The sequence below is a fragment of the Xiphias gladius genome, unplaced genomic scaffold, assembly GCF_016859285.1.
Source record: "Xiphias gladius isolate SHS-SW01 ecotype Sanya breed wild unplaced genomic scaffold, ASM1685928v1 HiC_scaffold_86, whole genome shotgun sequence".
In the NCBI taxonomy this organism is placed as follows: domain Eukaryota; kingdom Metazoa; phylum Chordata; class Actinopteri; order Istiophoriformes; family Xiphiidae; genus Xiphias; species Xiphias gladius.
Genome location: NW_024402585.1, coordinates 3,650 through 24,957, shown reverse-complemented (window position 1 = coordinate 24,957; position 21,308 = coordinate 3,650). Strand labels below are relative to the sequence as shown.

Genomic DNA, 21,308 nt, shown 5'->3' with positions numbered 1-21,308 from the left:
CCTCTTTGTTTTTACATGGGGGACTCCTCCGCTCAGCCAGCAGGGCGGCGACAGAAACTGACACCTCATGCTGGATCTTAAAGGAGCAGATCAGCGTTCACTTTAAACCTGCTGCAGACAGATCGAAGATCAGCTGCTGTGTCTGAAATCTCCGACACCGACACAGACCTTGAATGCCCCGACTCTGCAGCAGGTTTCGGGTCTCTCTAAAAACTGAAGGAGACGCAGAAGGGAAGAGCCGTCGCCGGGCCGACTCGTGACTCAAACGCCGGCATGGTCCTAATGGAACGTACTTCCTCACGCCGCAGTCAGTTGGTGAGCGTCTGGTGAATGTAGCAGGTTGGGAAGCCATGTCTGATGTGGGCAGATTGACTTCCTGTTTGTTTATTTATTGAACTGGGTATTTATTCTGTTTTGAAGATGCGGACCATGTACAACAGGTCTACTTTTCTTTTTCTTTTCTTCGTTCAGTTACAGCTGGTTCTGGTTCTCTGCAGTTTGATAGTCCGGTACCTTACCCTCTATTTAACGTCTCCATCACCGTCCTCTGTTGTAACCACCGGGAAAATGGAGAAAGTGTTGCGTTAAAGCGGCCGAATAACTGATTCGCCAAGTGTTTGTCGGTTAAAGTCCTGCTCACGCTGAATGAAAAAGCTCCCAGTGATGGAGGAAGGGTCCATTAAATGTCAGAACAGGCTGAAAATCCCCGATTCAGCTTCAAAACCGAGGATCTGGAACAAGAGAATTTTCACCATCGTTGCTTAAAAAGTGACAGAGACAGTTGATTGTGTTTATGTATCAGCTTTAAACCCAAAACCATCCGTCCTGACTAAAGCGTTCACCGTGTCCTGTATCGGCGGCAGCCTTTACGAGACGTACAGATTAAAATACGCGTATTTACACACACAGTGTAAATATATCTGATATCCCTGTCGATACATCAGCTGCTCTCTGTTCCAGTGGATGTTAATGGATGACGTTTTTGGGAACTTGAATATTCAGTGTTTTGATTTCCTCTCCGTTTTTTCTTTGTTACTTTCAGGTCATTTCCTAAAAACTCAGCTGAGCACTTTCTCATTTTCCTTTACACCCAAATTGTACAGACCTGTACAAGGAAATGTCTTAAGAATTAAAAAAAAAAAACCACAGTTACACACCAGCAAGTTACTTGGAAATGTTCCAGGAAATGATGTGGAAATGACCGATCAGATCTCAGTTCAGTTTTTCAGCTCCGAGGTCAAATTTCCTGTCAGAGATTCAGTTTGACGTTAATGTTAGAATCTAACACAATGTTAGAAAAAAGACATTGACTTTTGTCAGAATTCAGTTTCATCTCTGAGTTGAAAATGTGGGAGTTTCCTCTCGTCTCATCAGGTCCGAGCTGGATGTTTCAGGTTCACGCCAAAAGTGAATCTGGTTCGAGGTGATTCGCGTCCTGTTGATGTGACGTCACTGTAAATACTTGTGTATTACTCTGTGGTTTAATGATCAAAGTGGCTCATTGGTCACTTGTCTCTGTTTATTTACATTAAATAAGGATCTATGGATCAAAGGAAAGAGATCCGACCTTTGAATAAAAGAGTTTTTCTCACTTCATCACGTGACTCTGCTGGTCTGTGCTTATTGTTCATGGAAATGAAGGTAGCTGGTTTATATTAACATCAAACAGGTTGATGAGATGAAGTCATTGAGATTTTCCACTTAAAACAAAGAAAAGTCATAAAATAATCTAAAGAAAACCCAGTGGAAACACTTCATGAGTTTTTGATGTGTTACAATCTTAATAATAAAGGAACCTCAGTCGGTCTAAGGTTCCACATTGAGTCTGGATCTCTAAGGACTTATAACCTGGAGAAGTCCGGGGCAGCAGTTCCACCTTTACTCGGACTCTTCACCGCGACGTCCTCGTCCATCAGGGGAGTTTTGTTCCACTACACAATAAAAACTGGCTCTGGCACCAAAAGAGCTGCACAGGAACAGGGACCACACGGTCACACTCACACACACACACACACACACGTGGCTCCGGGTCCCGAGTTCAGAAAAATAAAGGATGAGACGTGTATCAGGATGTTCCAGTCTCAATCCGGGTTTCGGGAGCTGGTTCTAAGACCGACTCACCTAGAAACCGCCAAGTCGTCCATTCATTAGAAATCAGCTGATGTAGAGATGTGTCAGGTCTCCGTTCCCCCATTTGATCGGAGGCCAGGCTGGACCTCCAACCGCCCAGGGGCCCCAGAGCCCAAGGGACCCCAGACCCCCGGGTTCACCACACATCACTTCTGTTCACAGAGTATGACTGAATGAAAAGTTGTTCCTACGGTACCAACTACAACGGGTCCTCCATCCTCCATGTCTGGGTCCTGGTCTTGTAGAGGGACTCTGAGCTCACTTGTTGTAAAGTTGTTTTTAACTAAATTCAATCAATTTTCTCTCAATGTCCTGATCGATCGATTAACGAATCATCTCAGCTGTGGAGCTCCGGCTCCGGTCGCAGGGCGAAGGTTTTCCTTTGCTCACTGCGGCAGGTGCATCACCAGCATCCAAACAAGGTTTTTAACCTTTGACGTCCATGTTTCGTGAAATTCCTCCGCAGACCGGAACCTGATGAGCTCCCTTTCCCTTTTTATCTCTTCATCTTCTTACAAAGCCGTAAAATATCCACACTGGCGCGAACCAGCAGGTGGCGCTCGACATGGCCCGCACCTGACAGGTGGCGCGTTCGCCCGGCAGCCAATCGGACTCCTCCCCCTTCAACCTGACGGAGAACAAGGAAGTGATTGTTTGTCTGCTGGGATCAGAGAGGAAGAGGAGGAGGGAGGTCTCACTCCGACCGTTTATTCGGAGCTGTTTCGGTCAGCTGCTGAAACCCGGACCACAGAAACCGGGCTGCGGCCCCAGCGGAGTCATTTTACCTCCACGTTGGAACTGACACTTAGGCGGGATCCCTCTTTAAAGGCCCCTTTCAATCGATCGCATTTGTCCACATTAAAGTCTGTACATTCTTCTTATGCTCGGCTTCTGTTTTTCCCGAACACATTGGTTTATATTGCGACTAAAAATTCAAAAACCAAGACATTTTGTTTCTGTTCCGAGGGATTATTTTTTTACAGGTAAAAGATTATGAGATAAAGTCAGTACGCTATTGCATCCAATTCATCAATACTAAGACAAATGTATAATTTGATATATAATATCGATAATACATAAAAAACTGAGTGCAGTGAGTTATGCTGTGGGCTGCAACCTGAGCCCTGTTTTTCAGCCCATAGTGGTTCACATTCGGGAACATGAAGTGAGCCGAATTCACCCTGATCAGCTCCGGTCTGCAGCGCAGCCGTGCATGTTCAGACAACTGTCACCGGGTCACTGTGATACTGAAGGAAACTTAAAAACAGGAAGATTCTGAATGAAGTTCTGCAGTTAGGGGGAGCCTCTTCCTGCTGTGACGTTTAAAAACCTCTGGATTACAGCCAAACCTTGGAAACCGCACTAACGGAACAAAAGGCTGAAAAATCGTAACAACTCACCCACATCCATTTCTACGGCTCCTGTTAAAGTTGAGGTGTCCCAGCTGGGAGGACCGGTTGCTCTCTATCACCACTTCACCTGGTAACTGAGTATTTGTACTCCGTGGTATCAGTACTTTTGCTTGTAACGGAGTACTTCTACTCTGTGTGCGGGGTCGCAGTCCTGAAACCTGGAGGCGGAGAGTTTCTCCTCTCGCTTGGTTCAGGAAAGCGGGCACGTTTTTTCCATCAGAGTGATACCTCGCATCGGGCTCAGCAGCTGTCTCTGCAGCTGTAGTTCGGCTCCCGCACACCTCGGCTCCCTCACGGAGTGTTGTCACCCCGATGGTCCAGGTGGTTCCTCCGCAGGCTCCTCTAACCTCAGCTCCGGCCTAGTATCCGTCTGCACACCCGCTGCCCGTCGCTCATCCTGAACAACAGAACCGGAGGTCGGTCTCCGGCTGGGTCTGAACCGTGAGCCGAGCTAGCTGCGAGGCTAGCGGGGCGTTAGCCGAGCAGGCAGCGGGGCGAGGGCTCAGTCCGGACGAGGGGCAGAGGGAGCGCAGCATGGCCGGCGGGAAGCACAGCCAGGCGCCGGAGGAGAAAGCGGCGAGCCGGAGTCAGAGTGAAGGTGAGCGCAGCCGGGGAGAGAGAGGCGAGACCCGCCAGCCGAGTGAACCTCACACGGCCCGCTCGGCTCCAACACCGGGATCCTCGGGGGGAGGGTGTCGGCGGCGGTGTCGAAAATAAGAATGGAAGCGATTTTCACGCTTTAAACAATAAACTCTAAGTTTCTCGGTGTGTGTCGGTGTTGACGCGGTTATAGGGCGGTACAGCTTTGGCTTTAGCTTAGGTTTAGGTAGCTAACCAACGGCTAAAGTAACCAAACTTAGCTGACTTAATGAGGGTCGTTAATTATGGAAGTTAAGCAGAAAAGGTAACTACTATTCCAACTAACTGGTGTATGCAGTATTTACACGTTATCTAGACTGTTTAGTTAATACAGTCACTCTCGTAATTTTAATTTAAACCGAGGAAAGAGACCTGTTAGCATGCTAGCTGAACCAGAAGCTAATGTGGCCAGTTTGCAGCAGCTAACTGCAGTGTTTACTGGTGTAACACTAGTTTTAGAGCAGTTAACTAACCCGCCAGTGTTTAGTGAATGTTGTTGCTTTGCCGTGTAGAGGCCAACCTCGTCGGCTGGTGCGGGGACACTGACAAACCGTCTCTCTAAAGGTGAATTAACCGGTTAACCAGGTGTATCAGCGAGCAGCAAACTGTCAGTGTTGGCAGCTGGTGACGTGGAGCTTAGATTCAGGTGGAGGTTGTGGTCTCTCGCGCGCACACACACACACACACACAGCAGAAATAGCTGTTAAACATCCGAGGAATTGAGTCTCTTTGATAGAACTTTTCCATTTAAACCAAAATAAATGTCCATGACTTGTTCATCTGTTATTGGAAAGTTTGTTTACCGTGAACAACGGCGCCTCTTTGTCAGATCTGACTGTCAAAGAGCCCAGTCAGAGCAGGAACCCTCCACGTCCCCGCAAAAGTTTTCATTTAGGAGAGGGGTCTTTGTCCGGCCTGGATCTGCAAGCACAGTACAGCAGTTCTCACTTACAGGAACGGATGTAAACTTTAACAAGAAACAGGGAGTATAGTGTTGTCGGGGGTCAGTGAGTTACGCTGTGGGCTGCAACCTGAGCCCTGTTTTTTAGCCCTGTCTCGTTTTTGAGCCACACAACTGCTCAATGGAAAGACAGAAGAAATCTGAAATCATAGAATAAAGATGTCAGAGTGCTGCTGAGGACAGTTTTTATTTTCTACAGACACATTCACATATTAGAAAACACTTTGCTGGGTCTGTAATTTCCTTATAACTTCCTAGAAAGTTTCATGGAAATAAATATGTAATCTGGTTCTAATCATAGAGAAACAACCTAGAAAATCTCCTAAAACGTTAAATTGTGATCTGTGTCCACATGAAGCCAGTTAACTTCAATAATAATGGTTTCCGTTCCTTCCTGAGGAAAAAAAACTCCAGCTTGGTGTTTGAGTGTGTGTGGGGGAAACTGAGACTTGAACAATGACCTAAACTGCTCAGTGAGAGTCGAGTGTGTGACAGTAAAGTTAAGAGGACGAGCCTTGGTCGTCTCTAACGTTCTCTGTGATCGTTCATTTTAAACCTTGAAATATCTGATGCTTCAGCACAGCTGTTGTCATTGACTCGGATTTATGTTGATGTTATCGGCCGGCTGTCTGTCTCACTCTCACCAGATGTTGCCGTGATGCGGTTTTGTTGTTTGTTAACTGAGAAGAGGATGAAGAAGAAGAGATCTAACTGTTTTTATGTGGTCCAGGTGTTTGATTGTGGTCAGAGCTCTCGCCTGAAACCACCTGGGGTCTGTTCCAGAAAGTGGGTTGAGTGAAAACTCTGAGAGTGTTGATCTTCAGTAATCCCTGACACTACGTCTACATGAAGTGGTCTAAATAAAAAACAAAAACAAAAAAAAACCAACCGTTTTTCGTGTAAAAGTAGTTTGCGTCCACACTAACAGAGCTTCCAGAAAGTCCCAGCTACGGTCAAGTGAGTTCTGATGGATTTAATTATCCTTAAAATTTGTCTAGACCTTGATTGGAGTCCACCCGTGGCAAACTGAATTGATTGGACAGAGTTTAGAAAGACACACACCTGTGTCTGTCGATCCCACAATTCTCTTCTCAGCAGCAGGAACTGGGAGACCGGTCAGTCAAGAAGTGACAGGTTCTGAATTCTAAAGAGAGGGAAGAGATAAACACAAACTGTTGACACAAAGCTTTAAGAACACTAACGTATAAACAGTATCCCTGTGCGCTGGGTTGACCCACTGCTGATCACTACTTTTCATTTTCTGATACTCTGTCAGTCCGGGGGCTTTATTTGGAGGTTTGACGTGTGCGTTTGGTGTTTTCCCGCAGTCAACAGGAGGTTGAAGTACATCAGCCTGGCGGTGCTGGTGGTCCAGAATGCATCGCTCATCCTCAGCATCCGGTACGTCCGCACGTTGCCGGGCGACCGCTTCTTCACAACGTCAGCCGTCGTCATGGCGGAGGTCCTGAAGGTCCTGACGTGTCTGCTCATCATCCTGCTGCAGAAGAGATGTAAGTTGATCAGACACAGGGATGAATAAACAGATGCAGTAATGTTACAGCGGGGAACTGAAGTGTGAGGAGCTGTTCTCTAATTCAGTGTTGCTGACTCTCACTCTCTGATGGACACGATGAACAACTGTCGTTGTTCTCGAGGAGCCGTTCCTCCAACTGTCTGTGATGAAATAATCCGGACTTTTATCGGAGGGACTGTGGGAACCCAACATAACATGTCCCGCTTCACTATGCTGCTGTGCATATACAGAGTCATGTGATAGAACGACCTGACAGCGCTGTCTCTCTGTCTCTCTGTGTCGTTGTCCCTGCAGTCAGTGTGAAGGAGACGGTGATGTTCCTGGTCGACGCCATCGTGTTTCAGTACAAAGACACTCTGAAACTGGCCGTTCCTTCACTCATCTACACTCTGCAGAACAACCTGCAGTACGTCGCCATCTCCAACCTGCCGGCCGCCACCTTCCAGGTCAGAAAGCGTTTAGATCAGGCTGAAGTTTGGCTGCTTTACAGGACAAGTCTGGCTCATCTTTTCAAAACCAGTCTTTTATTTTATCTAAAGGTTAACTCTGCTGTTACTCTGTATTTCTTTTTACTGTCAGCAAATCTAATGTTCAGACTCAAGCCAACGCCTCACAAATATATAGTTTCATTTAATCCACGTTTGGTGCTTTAGTGAGTGCTTGTGGCAGCGGGGGTGTGTGTGTGTGCCTGAGTCTAAATAAACTACAGCGTGTGTGTTTTCACAGTGATGGAGGAACACGTCTCCCGGAGCAACAGTGTGACGCACTGATGTGTTTTTAATAGGTTTTGGAAACAGTGGAGCTCTGAGGCTCAGTGGGATCAGATTACGGCATTAGGGCCAATTCTGGGATAAAGTTGTTATTTTTAACACCATCATAGTAAACAGATCCTGAACCCGAAGATACAGTTTTCACCATTAAACAGCTTTTTATCAGAGATTTTAGGATTCTGAAATGAAGAAATGTGAGTTCCGAATGAGTTCCAGGTCCAAACACGACATCGTGGTTTGGAAAAGCGTCTCTAGTCTTTAGCACATAAAAATAGTAACTGTAGAGTGTGTGTGGACAGTCAGGAGGGGATCGAACATGCACATGGAATCTAAACTACTCAATCCAAGCATCAGTTGTCAAAGATTATGATTCTGTAACTCTATTCTCATAATATCACAACTTTATTCTTGAAATATCACGTCTTTTTTTTTTTTTTTTTTTTTTGACTTAAATCATTAATGTTGGGTATTTTTATGCCCCCTAATGTCCTTGACCAGGTATCAAACGGGCATTGCAGTTCATGGTCAGCACCCCTGATTTTTCTTAATCCCCCCCCCGTAACATAACATTAGCTTTAATGTGCCCTGTCTTAACATTTCATTGCATTTATTAATTACAAGGACAAAGCACATTAATCAGCATTTTTGTAAACGTACCAGTGTTAGCGAGCTGGATCCTGGGTTGAAAAGGTTTTGGTTCGGACCTGTGCCTGAGATCTGTTGACAGGAATAAACATCTGGAATATCCTCGGATTTCTGGTGATGAAACACGAAACAGAGTCTAAGTTTGGAACAATCCTCCTCGTCCTCAGGTCACCTACCAGCTGAAGATCCTCACCACAGCTCTGTTCAGCGTGTTGATGCTGAGGAAGTCTCTGTCCAGAGTTCAGTGGGTTTCTCTGCTGCTGCTGTTCGCTGGAGTCGCCATCGTGCAGGTACGTCCCGTCTCCTCCAGCTCAGCTGTCACCTATGTTCATTTTGGCATTGGAATTTGACTTAGTCTTAGTTTTTTGACTTTTAGCCATTTGATTTTTGTCTGTTCTAGTTGATTTTAGTCTAGTTTTAGTCCATGAAATTGGACTCTCAATTACCCCGTTTACACCTGGCATTAACATGTGTCTTGGGTGATCGGATCACAAGTGGACAGCGCTAATTACAAGTGTGAACGACCACGAGACGCATTGTGGTCTGATCACTCAAACCACTTACCAAAGAGGTCTGGGACACATATCTTTTGTAGCGTAAACGCTAATGCGTCCTGATGTGTCCCCGAAAAGGACGTGACAGGAAAATCGAGGGAAGACGCGGTGGTTATTTTGTTGACAGCGTGCCAACGTTCAAAAAAATGGAGATGAGACCTGATGTACGTGGTTGGAGTGCAACGGAAACCAGATGCCTAATCTCCATTTGGGCAGAAGTCTCCCGTCGTAGCCGGACCGTTAAACGAGGACTGAAGTGACGTAGGCAGCAACGAAATCCCAAAACAAGTGGTCAGCCGGACGCTTTAGAGACTCTGTTTGAACAGAACCCTGCTCGCCTTGCATTAGCATTAGCATTAGCATTAACCTGTTCACTAGAACACCACTCAGTGTCTGTGTTTATCTTGAGGGGAGAGGCTAAAACACCAGATACCTGTAGTGATATTTCTTTAGTGAACATCTGGAGGAAGATTGAAACGTTCGTCGACATTAATCCTGAACCGACTCGTTCCTTCTGACGGCAGCACGAAAGATATCTGACCGACAGTAACGTTAAGGTCACACAGCAGCTGAGAAGGCTACATTAGCTTAGCTTTTTATGAACGGACTCGGCTGTTTTGTTGCCGCTTGCTGTCTAATTCTCTGGACTGCAGAAGAATTTAGTCCATAAATCCGGTTCTTCAGAGAACGTCGCTGAATGTTAGATGCTTCTTATTAGCATCACTGCAGCGGGTCAGCCAGACAGAGATATTATTGGCTGCTGGAGGAAACTGATCGGAAGCTACAGTCCGTGATTCTGCAGCTCGTCACATCGGACTTTATATTAAAACGGGCTTTCGTCCTTTTGCCTCTCGGTCACATTGTCGTTTAGTTTTTGCTGAAAAATGCAAAACGTGTCGTCACAGTTCTGGTTTTCAAAGGTCATTTTTATTCAGTTTAGGTCTCGTCAGTGGATATTATTCATCATAGTTTGGGTGCTAAATGAAAACCCGTCACCTGCAGCTCACCTGTCTGACGCTCTTTGGCGATCGGTGTTTTAGCTGACAGGAAACGGACTGTATTCCTGACTTATTGATCATACCGAGCTGTGTGTGTGCGAGCAAGCTGACAGCTGATGGGCAACGGAACTGATCAGTTGTCTTGCTGATTGATTGTTTCCCCTGCAGGTGCAGCAGGAGGGGAACAAGGAAGCATCGATGTCGGGCAGCTCCAATCAGAACTACATGGTGGGTTTGGTTGCCGTGGTGATCAGCTGCCTGTCGTCGGGATTTGCTGGCGTTTACTTTGAGAAGATCCTGAAAGGGAGCTCGGCCTCCGTCTGGGTGAGGAACGTGCAGCTGGGCATCTTCGGGATGGCGCTCGGCATGCTGGGACTGTGCTGGAACGACGGCGCCGCCATCTCGGAGCGCGGCTTCCTGTTCGGTTACACCGACATGGTGTGGTGCGTCATCTTCAACCAGGCGTTCGGCGGGCTGCTGGTGGCCGTGGTGGTGAAGTACGCCGACAACATCCTGAAGGGCTTCGCCACCTCCTTCTCCATCATCGTCTCCACGGTGATGTCCATCTACCTGTTCAGTTTCCACGTGGACCTGCTCTTCACGGCGGGGGCGGGGCTCGTCATCGGCGCCGTCTACATGTACAGCCTCCCCAAAGCGGCCGGCTCCTCGTCCCCGAGCTCCTCCTCGTCTTCCTCGGCGTCTTCAGCATCGCCGAGGACGGACGGGGGCGCCGAGATGGAGGCGTTTCTGCCAAAGTCAGTGCTGGTGAAGTGACTCTCCCTCTGTCTCTCTCTGTCTCTCTCTCTCTGTGGCGTCTCCTGGTGCTGGCTTCCTGTCTGCTCCCGGCGGGGTCAGAGGTCAGTTTTCAATCGATGAGGTTCATCTGCCGCTGTTTGCTCTCTCTCACCTGCTCTCTACAAAGGCCCCTGGCCCCCCGATTCTCTCCTGAGTTCTCGGCGTCTGACCTCCTTTGACCTCCTGTCCATCTTTCCCACACCTCCTCCTGAGCTCACAATCTCCTGCCAACACACTGAGCACCTCCTGACCTCCTCATTTCTTCTTTACCCCGACCTTCTGCTTACTTGCTCCTGACCTCCCGGTGACCCTCTGACCTCTTGCACACCTCCTCCATACCCCCCTCCTACGGAGCTCAGCCTCTGAGAGCACCTGAAGATGGTGATAGTGGAGAAAAAGTGGAGGAGACGCTTCGTTTTCCTCCTCGTCTTTTAAAACTTCTCTCTTCTTTCCTGCGCTGTGTCTGCTCTCATTCGCAGCCTCCCGAACTTAAAAACACAGACCTCCTCGTCTCCTTTCTCCTCCTGCTGTGATGGAAGTAGAACCGAGGAGTCGATGACCTCCTCAGAGCTGAAAAGTAACATGTGGTTTGTAAGGCAGAGGAGAGCAGATAGACTGACTCCTCACTTTCCAGCTGTGACTCTGAATTTGCTCCTTCCCTCGAGTTTCCTCCCCTCTGTAGGAGGAGGAGGAGGAGGAGGTGAGGAAGGAGGGCAGCGCTTCTAACGACCGGTTTTAACCCCCTAGTTTTCCTCCTCCCACCTGATCTTTCTTCCTAATCACTAACCTCTCCTCTCTCCGCCCCCTCCTCCTCAGAGCTCAGGGAGGTGTGGCGTCTCCTCCCCCTGCTGTCCACATCACAGTCTAACTGCTCAAAGCACAACAACAGGAGGAGGAGGAGGAGGAGGAGGAGGAGGAGGAGGAGGAGGAAGGAGCTGCAGCGTCTCAGAAACCCTGACCAGCGGCTGTCTGTCTGTCTGTCTGTCTCTGTCTGTCTGTCTGTCTCCTACTTGTGGCCCTCTCTGCCTTAAAACTCTTTATTTACTGACTGAATGAAAAGAGAAAAAGCCTTACGCTGATTATAGATAATATATTGATTATCATCGTTACTGCAGGAGAATCTGCAGTCTGAGCTGATTTTGAACGGATCGAATGTTTTCACTGTGCGGCCGCCAAAGGAGAAACACCGGACAGATTTAAGGTGGCGAATTCCCCCTCGAACCGTTTCCTGCAGCTCCGACAGTCACCAGCCAATTAAAATGTTCGTCACATTAACGTCAGGGCTTCAACTAACCACCACCTGCACAGTCGAGTTAATCTGTGGATTATTCTCAGATTCAGGTTTCCCAGAGTCCGAGATGACGCGTTCAGATGTTCCACAGTCCCGAACCCAAAAATATTCACTTTATTCTGGTAGAAAATCCTGGCGGGATTTGACTGAGTGGTTTTTATTTATCAGGAGTTCTCTCTCAGCGCAGTGGTTAAGACCACTGAAGTCTGCCACAGAAAGACGTCAGAAAGTCACCCCGTACAAGTCTACACACGCGATAGAAACCCGACAACAACCAGACCAACGCATGCCAGAGATAATAGAGATAAGATCCCGAGACCGGGCTACAACCACTGAGCACCTGGGTACAGACGAGACGACAGCAGCTGCTCCTGATGCACGAGTAGGCAAAAGTGAAGGGACACTGCTTCGTCAAGGTACAACAGCTAAAAAGCCTTTATCCTGGCAGCTCTGGGCTGGACTCAGCAACCGGACGGAGACTGCGTGGACGGGGGGGATTCTCAGTCCACTTCCAGCCGGGCTCTGGCGAGGTTCGCCCGAGGTCCGAAAGGAAAAGGACCGGACACAGGACTCTGTGAAAGATCACGTGTGATTCGAACAACTAACACGAAATCCTGTGCCGGTTGATCAAAGTTTAGAAACGATCTGGTGATTCACCGGGAGCGAGTTACCTGTCAGTCCGTGGGAACCGAACCACAGGCGTGAAACTGGCCGGGGAAAACTCTGAAGAAGCTCTTGGTGATGTTCAGAAACCAGAAACGAACGCCAGGGAGTGGAAATTTTACTTCTCAATAATCTGTACCAACATTTGAAACCCACTATTGGTCTAATATATGTTGGTCACGGTCGATCAGCGGACGTTTCCGCACCGATCGGTTGGTCAGACTCTGAGAACAAAACACGAACATTTGGTATTTGTGACATTTATTATTGAGTTGATGAGAAAAAATATCCACAAGATTGATCAGTAAAGTCATTACCAGTCAGTCATCTGCCAGATTTTTCTCAGACCCGCAGCTGTTAATCAGCTGCCTCTGAAGTCCTGAATGTGGGCTTTCGTCCTCCAGAATCAGTTCCACTGATCGGAGCGAAGTTGTCTGTCGTTTCCGCCCCCTCGATGCCGGGCTGCACGGTGAAAACGTCTCGCAGGCCGAACACGGCTCTTAGTTTCCTGTCCGCCTGTGTTTGGTGCCTTTCCTCGTCATCTGTACAGAAGCCGTACGGTTGTCGGCGTAACGTTAGCGGTGTACAGTCGGCGGAGCTCTCACAGACCAACTGGGACTTTGTGCAGGTTCATACGGACGCATTCGACAGGAGGGACTCCTTTATTCTGGTTTAGGGGACTGAAACGGCTCCGGTCTCGTCTCGCTGCCGCCGACACACGCGGACTCTGAACTCGGATGGGTTCGAGGAGCAGCTGGAGGTGTGGCGGCAGCCGAGGGGGGTCGTGCTCGTCGTCAGAGCGCCTTTTTAATTACCCAGTCGTAATAACTATAATGTTTGTTCTCACCGAACCCGTCCTGCTGCAGGCGTCTTGTTGATGAAGAAGTCCTGCCGCAGGCGTGAATGTGTTTCTTCTCGTGCGTGTCGACAGGCGAGGTAGTGGATCAGAGTCCAGGTGGATGGAGGGAGGTCGTCCTCACCTGTTTGCGTTGAGCTGCTTCTGTGTTTACGAGAGGAAAGTTTTGGTTTTTTGTTTTGGTCACCCGATCGCTGCAGGAGGTGATGAACAGTCCACCACAGAGTGTGTGTGTGTGTGTCTGTGTGTGTGTGTGTCTGTGTGTGTGTGTGTGTGTGTGTCACAGCATTTAAGCTTTATGATCGGGAGTGATTTGGGGACGTGTGTTATAATGCAGCTGTTTTAACTTGGGCTATTTTTGGTTTGTATACATTATTATGGAAAAAAAAGGAAAACCTACTTAATCAATTTATCATATACATCACACACACACACACACACACGATATAAATCATATAGATTTATATAAATGACGAAAATAACATTTATGTGGTTGAAGGTCCTCTGACTTCACGGGGCCCCGCCACTGCTGAAACCAAACCTACGCCCTCGCCGCCACTTTAAATCAAGGCCGAGTCGCCAGTTGATCGAGGCGGCGCCCGACCGGAAGGCGTTTTTTTTCAGTTCCTGGTAATTGGATTAACGACGGTTTGTTTGTTGGCACTGAAGCGCGTCGTAAAATGCAGCGATAGGAGCCTGAAGGCAACACCGTTGGCGCGACAGCTAATAATTATTGACGTCATCTGCTGATCGTTTTCTCCATTCGTTGATTTATTTTTACTGCACAAAAAAGGCAGAAAGATGCGATAATTTGTCGATTCCCACGTCTTCACGCCTCTTGTCTCGTCCAAGTAACCGTCCAAAAAACGCTTTAAAGCCGAGAAAAGCTTAAATCTTATTATTTTAGTTCATATTGAGCAATTTACTAAATACATTTACGCTTAATCAAATGACCACAAACCGTTTACTAATACATTCAAAATGAACAATCTCTTGAGATGAAAATCCAATTCCTGGAACATGAGACCAGTTCGTCAGCTAATTCCCCGGATTGCGATGAGAACTATCTTCGCTCTCACGGATTAAACATCTGTTTTCTCCGGATTGTGACACACAAAAACCTCATTCAGCTCGATTGAGGTCATGACATTTAGACTTTGGGGTTTTGTTTTATTATTCTGTGTAATAAATATTTAAAATGTTTCATCTCAACGGGAAAACAAATCTTTTCTTTCTGAAAATGAGAAAATGATTCATAAATAATAAATTTTGAATGTTTTCAGACTTTCTGCAGAAAACTGATCTCAGGACAGAGAAGTGTTGTGGTGTCACTGTTTCCCAGCTCCTGCAGTTGGATGTGGAGACGACAAACAAAACAAAAATACCGTTTTTACTTTTTTGGGTTTTTGTTTTTGTTTTGTTTTTTCCTCCGAAGGTGCAAAACATGTTGAAATAGTTTTGTGTTTATGTTCATTAACCAAGGTGGTTTTCTCAGTGGTTGAATCAGTCCAACTGTGAAGGGAGAACAAAAAGGAAAAGATATTATTTTACGTTTTGTTATTTTCTATCTGCTAGGAACTCAAACTATATATTAATACGTGGGTTATTTCTGTTTGATGTGGAAATGAAAGGCTGGTCTGTTGGTTTGCGTTATTTTTCCGGGTGGTGGTGACAGGAAGAGGAAACTCAGCGGGAGGCTGCTGTTCAGTTAGAAATATATATAGTGATCGATGTGACGACGACGACTGCAACAAAATCTTTTTTTCCTCATTTTAACAAAAAAAAAGTTGCGAAAAAGAGAAATATCTGAAGATATTCATCCAGTTACCTCAAGTTAATGAATAATTAACTTCATCCTGAGAACACAGCGACTGCACATGCTTGAAAAAAACCCCGAAAACTCCGTGTATCTCAAGATAACAAGAGCACAATATGCTCATATGATTTACAAAGAATTATATTATCTCTGGATGAAGGAATAATGACGTGAAGACTATTATGACAGAATAAACATCGTGTTATCAGTTATCGTTATCCCCAGAAAGCGTTTGTTTATCTCGTTTTAACAGGCAAAGAAAAGGTTGTGTTTGCCAGTTCGAAAGATCGGTTTCTCGTGACAGTGGAACGAACATCCTGGAACAATGAAGGGTCGTTTTCCGGAGATAATTATCCCACGATCTTAACTAAATGAATATTGTGGTCCTGAGATCAGGAGACCACAGCATCTGTGAACGCTGACATGATGAAAAAATGTCTCCCTAGCTCGAGATATTGGTCGATTTATCTCTGGATTATATCAGGTCAGTTGCAACAGATAATTCTCTTATTATCTCCAGAAAATAACATTTAGTTTTCCGATAAAAATATATTTATGGAGCGAAAACATATTTATTTCAGGGGAGTTTCGTTATGTTGTGAAAGCACAAGTTTTCTTTTGTTTTTTTGTTTTTTGTTTTTTGTCTTTTTAAATAAGAGGTTAAATATCTAGGGGAAAACAAAAGATCGTTTTCTGCAGATGATATCCTGATAAAACTAATATTGTTATCCCAGCGGCTTTAAATGATGGAAATATCTCTATCTGGAGATAACGGCATAATTATCTTGTGGTCTTGGGATAATTATCTTCTTGTTTCTTACCTTTTATGGAAATTTCGTTTTGGTTCTCGGGAAAACGACAAATTTAACTTTGTTTTATTGAGATCGCAAGTTAATTATCACGGGATAATGATGGGATAAAATCTCGTTTTCATAAGAAAACAAAAGTTTGTTTTTGTGATATTGAGGTAAGTCCCGTTATCTTGAGAAAATGAATGTTGTGATCCCAAGATAACGAAACCTCAGCATCAGTGTTGACACTTTAAAAATAATAATTCTCCAAATATAAATATTACTCCAGAAAATGACACTTGTTTTTGTCAGGAAAATTACGCCTTCATCTCTTTATCTCTAGAAAATGATCCTTAGTTTTTCTGAGATAATGAGATAATTAACATGTGATCTCGATAACAGCATCAGACAAAATAAATTAGAACTGCGGCCACTCACGGCTTCTGTAAATACACCTTGCTTTTGCGTACTATCAAAATCTCTTTTTTCTGTTTTGGTTTTGTTTTGTTTTTTTGGAGCAAAATTTATACAGAATATTGAGAAAAAAAGAAACGGGTGACTTTAGAGAATCCAGATGTGCGTGCCGGTACAGCTGGAGACATTTAATATTTTCTTTTTCTTATTTGAAGAGTTTCACAGTTTCACATTAAATCAACTTAAATATTTGTTTTCTTCCAAGAACAGATTGAAATTAGAAAATGAACAAACTCAAAATTTCATATGAGCAAATAATTTTGTACCAAACCGTAGAAAATTCAAAATTGTTTTTGAATCAACTGAAGCTTAAGAAACAACTGTTTCAGTTTCTGTTGAAGCCCCATTTGGTTTCTCGACACACATTCCCACTGAGAGTCCGGAGCGCCACCTGCAGACATGTTTAAACAAATCCTGCAGGATCTTGTAAGACTGTCGCAGGATCTTCAGACTTACAAGATCCAGCAGGAGGATTTTCTTTTTCTTCACGCTGGCTCGTCCGACGGGATCCTTCAGAATTCTCACAGGATTTTTTTTTAACCTTCCGCTTCCTGTCTGGAAGTCTGTTTGGTTCGTATGAAATCTGTCTGGAGGGATCGGGCAGGTTTCATCACTGATCTGTTAGTTTGCACTTTGAGTGTTGATTTGTACCAATGCCTCTGAATTTGTACATACTTCTTTTGGTAAGGTTTTATATAAACAAGGAAATGGACTCAAAAACTCTGGAGTTTGTCTTAATTTGCAGGTGCAGTAATAGTAAACAGTAGTACGGGATGTTTCCCTCTACGTTCAGTTTATTTCTGTATTTATATTCTGTACCTCCACAGCGTGGTGGAGCGTTAGGGCCACTGTCAGGGGAAGAGGAGTAAAGTTGAATTATTTGAGTAAAACGTCATGATTTCAAGAAGAAGTTAAACCGTTACGAAAAAAGAAGTCGCAGTGTCTTGAGGAAAATGTCGTGAGAATGTTGCAAGTAAACAGGTAAGAAAAGTCTTGTGGGGACTTCGTTCACGAAATCCCGGCTGTACTTCTTCTAACAGTGGCCTTCGTACTGCGTCGTTCCCCAGGGAGTCAAAATCTTGCTCTTTGTTCAAAACTCTGCATCATTCCCGCAGAAAAAAAAGCTTTCTGAGGTTGGAAGGAAACTTGAATCTTGTAACAACAGCTTTCCTTTTTTGTCATAAACTAATTCAGCTCTTTCAGGAGCCCAGGACTCGGCCTGAGCAAAACACCTGTGGATATATATATTTTTTTCCCACCCCTGAAACTTGTCTTCTCAGGCAAAGCGTCTGTTGACCCCCCAACAAGCAAACACTGATCAGAACTGTACACCCGAACTCATCCAGCTGTGACCTGAAAACGAACTAATGCTCTGATTCGTGGCGCCGGTCGGAACGAAGACCTGCTTCTCTGTACAGAGATCAAACTGAGATCAAACTGAAATCTGTTTTCTCATCTGACACTTGAGAAAACTCGGAGAATTTCAGTTAAATGTGGGATTGTTCCTTTAAAAGTCAGCATAATGTTTTGAAAGGCAGCAAATGAGGCCGTGGTGGAACAGGGTCATGAGGTTTTCCCGTGGAGGACTGACCAGCTAACGAGTTTTCTCATTACAGATTAACCCGCTGATTATTTTCTCCATTAATCGTTTCCTCTACAAACTGTCAAACATCGCCTGTTTTAAGTTCCTAAAGAGTCTTTAGCACAGGTTTGAATGACAAACCTGTGCTTTTTTGATACTGATTATGATGATAACAGAAACACAGCATCTGTTTGATTATGTATCTAAAAATATCTTGGTATCTCGAGGTAATAACAGTAATTATCTCCAAAAAATGACGCCTTGTTTTTCTCATGATTACGTATTTATCTTGTTCCCGAGGAGATGATCTTTTGTTTTTCCTTTTGTTTGCGTGTGGACTTCCAGTGGTGGAAGAAGTGCCCAGATCTTTTACCCAAGCAAAAGTGCTAATGCCCCGCCTTAAAAATACTCGATTACCAGGAAAAGTCCGTCACTGAAAACGCTACTGAGCTAAACGGACGTGGGTGAAGTCAGAAAAACGCACTCAAAGTATTAAAAGGAAAACTGGTCGATGAAGAAGCGCGTCCTCTGCGACGGCTACGCTACTTGGCATGAAGTCGCTCTAGCGTGTCAGCAGCTGCTGGAAGTGGAGGCGGTTTTCAGTATTTGACGAAAAGCTGCAGCTGGTGCTGACGCTGGCCCAGAGTCAGCACCATCCATCTCCACCAACCAGAGCCTTTCATTCCTGAGGCTCCCAACCCATGAAGTGACTCTCTGGGATGTAAACCAGAACAAACCAGAGGTGCTACTGGTTCAGCAGATCTGAAACGTCCCGTCTGCTGTTGAATGTTATCAGATATTTAGATCGACGCGATTCATTTTAACACGCTTTAGTGCATCTAAAGCAACTTGAAAAACAACGCGGCTTCATGGCGGCATCATCTGGACCAGGTGTGCTGGCCGACGGCTCAGGTCCTCCCCAATGGAAGAAACTCAGCCAGGTGACCGTTGGCGCGGTAAATGTGTAGGGCAGAAAAACCTGCGGCTTTACAGCAACACTGGCAGGTCAGGTTGGATTTCTAAGATGGCGCTGATCATCGTTTCGTCATCTTTGACGAAAGGCTGAAATATCAACAGCTGTTGGATGGATTGTGGATCGATGTTGTTGGGACATTCGTGTCCCCGCAGGATGAATCCGACACACTCAGGTGATCTTCTGACTGCTCCTCTAGCGCCACCGTGTGGTGTGGAATCATGGGAAGAGTAGGCTGCTCTGATGAACCAGTTCAAAGTGGAAGCAGCCGGCGTGAGTTCAGGCAGTCTAACTTGTCCTTCTTCTCCTCCTCCTTCTTGTTCTCCTTGTTCTCCTCCTCCTCCTCCTCCTTCTTGTTCTCCTTCTTGTTCTTCTCGTTCTCCTCCTCCTCCTTGTTCTCCTTCTTCTTCTCCTTCTCCTTCTTCTCCTCTTCCTTCTTCTCCTCCATCTCCATCTCATTCTTCTTCTCCTTCTCCTCGTCCTCCTCCCTCTTCTTCTCCTCCATCTCCTTCTTTTTCTTCTCGTCCCTGTCCTCCTCCTCCTTCTTCTTCTTCTCCTTCTTCTCCTCCTTCTCCTCTTCCTTCTTGTTCTCCTTGTTCTCCTCCTCCTTCTTCTTCTTCTCCTTTTTGTTCTTCTTGTTCTCCTCCTCCTTGTTCTCCTTCTTGTTCTCCTCCTCCTTGTTCTCCTTCTCCTCTTCCTTCTCCTCCATCTCCTCATCCTCCTTCTCCTTCTCATTCTTCTTCTTTTTCTTCTTCTCGTCGTCCTCCCTCTTCTTCTCCTCCATCTCCTTCTTTTTCTTCTCGTCCCTGTCCTCCTCCTCCTTCTTCTTCTCCTCCTTCTTCTTCTTCTCCTCCTCCTTCTCCTCTTCCTTCTTCTCCTCCATCTCCTTCTTTTTCTTCTCCTCGTCCTCCTCCCTCTTCTTCTTCTTCTTCTTCCTTCTCCATCTCCTTCTTTTTCTTCTCCTCGACCTTGTCCTCCTCCTCCTTCTCCTTCTCCTCCTTCTCATTCATCTTCTACTTCTTCTTCTTCTTCTCCTCGTCCTCCTCCCTCTTCTTCTTCTTCTCTTCTTCCTCCTTTTCCTCCTCCTCCTCCCCTCCCTATATCTGTTGTGCAGATGTGCAGGTAAAGAGAAAGGATCCTGAGAGGACGAGTGGATCTGGAGGACGGACGTTTGGACGAACTGCCTCGTACGTCCTTCCCGCTAAGGTCCACGCTTTTCACACAGAGTTACTCCTTTGTTGTTTTCAGTCTTTACTCAACCAGCTGCTCTACTGTTGCAGTCAGAACTACAGCGCTCCTACTGGTTGCACTGTGTCACTGCAGTAATACCACGGTACTGTGCTCTAGGTGCTTAAACACCATCAGCTTTTACTTTTAATTGACCACATTAACAACCCGATGTCACAAGTCGAAATGTTCATCCAAGTTGTTTTCCTACAGTAATAGTTCAAATGTTTCCTTATTTTAAGTAAACAAAATGTCCTTTTCTGAAGATAACGAGATAATTATCTCCGTGTAATTATCCTGAGGTAATTCTACCGAGGTAAAGTACAAATTTTAAGATAGTAAGTCCAGTTTTTTTACTGAGCAAGTCAGAATCATGAAGTGAATATCAGAACTGACTTTTTCAGTCAGAATTAAGACGTAAATCATAATTTTGACTTGAAGCGCCTCAGAGCAAGGCAGCGAAATGAATGAAGTGAAATACGGGGACGTGCAGCCTAAAGTGACCTAACAGTTCAAGAAAGTTTACAGTGTTTTATTTTTTATCAGTTTGTAATATGATACTGTTTTTTTTTTAAGTCTTCAACACTTTAAAAATGTCCACGTTGTGAATGTATATTTGTTTTCTCACCTCGGTGCCTTAAAGCCTCCGGAGCAGTTTTGAACCAGACTGTAACTGTTAAACTGAACTTTTTATTTTAAACTGTAATTTATATGAGACGTTAAAGCGGAACCTGTTCTCCAAGAGACTCTACATCACTGTGACATTAAACTGACTCTGGTGATCAAAACCCAAACACAAAGTGTCCGTTCATTTCCTCACACTGACAGAGCGACAGACGTCGACGTTAAGCGTCTACCGCGGTGGCCCTGAGAGCTCGACGCGCCGGAGCTTAAGAAAGCACACGCACATCGACAAAACGCAAGCAGATGAAGAAGACCTGTTCACCAGTTTGGTTGGAGAAGACGACGCAGAATGAGAAAACACGACCAAAGGAAGGAAAAGGGATGAACGCCGAGGGGACACGCTGGGTAACTCGCTGAGTTGCTGAACTTCCTCCAAAAAGTACAATAACACCGACGCCTCCAGCAGTGACGTTTACGCCATTGTCTGTGCACCGTACAAACAAGAGAACTGTCCTCGTGCCAGCCGTGAACTGAGGGACAACCGTCGTCCGATCGCCACACCTGGTCTGGTGT

General features: G+C 45.6%; 1 protein-coding gene across 3 annotated transcripts; it reads left to right on the top strand.

Moving 5' to 3' along the window:
- The first annotated feature begins 3,779 nt into the window (after nt 1-3,779).
- On the top strand, nt 3,780-20,894 carry slc35a2 (solute carrier family 35 member 2). Of its 3 annotated transcripts, none has more exons than XR_005707117.1 (6): nt 3,780-4,140; nt 6,471-6,653; nt 6,971-7,122; nt 8,259-8,381; nt 9,812-10,500; nt 19,999-20,894. XR_005707117.1 is itself a non-coding variant. In XM_040123422.1 (6 exons), the coding sequence occupies exons 1-6, from the start codon at nt 4,077-4,079 to the stop codon at nt 20,024-20,026; spliced, it is 1,137 nt and encodes a 378-aa protein (XP_039979356.1). In that variant the 5' UTR covers nt 3,780-4,076; the 3' UTR covers nt 20,027-20,894. The 3 variants fall into 3 exon arrangements, 2 of the variants coding, with proteins under 2 accessions (XP_039979356.1, XP_039979354.1); XM_040123422.1 differs by having other exon boundaries at nt 9,812-10,398; XM_040123420.1 differs by lacking the exon at nt 19,999-20,894 and adding an exon at nt 11,255-13,397 and having other exon boundaries at nt 3,781-4,140; nt 9,812-10,398.
- The last annotated feature ends 414 nt before the right edge of the window (nt 20,895-21,308 follow it).

What these genes read in the sequence shown, in the direction of transcription:
- slc35a2 (XM_040123420.1), top strand. Translation starts at nt 4,077, where the DNA reads ATGGCCGGCGGGAAGCACAGCCAGGCGCCGGAGGAGAAAGCGGCGAGC. An exon ending in CATCCTGCTGCAGAAGAGAT is followed by an intron (nt 6,654 to 6,970) that starts GTAAGTTGATCA and finishes TTGTCCCTGCAG; the next exon opens with TCAGTGTGAAGGAGACGGTG. An exon ending in ATGGAGGCGTTTCTGCCAAA is followed by an intron (nt 10,399 to 11,254) that starts GTCAGTGCTGGT and finishes CCTCCTCCTCAG; the next exon opens with AGCTCAGGGAGGTGTGGCGT.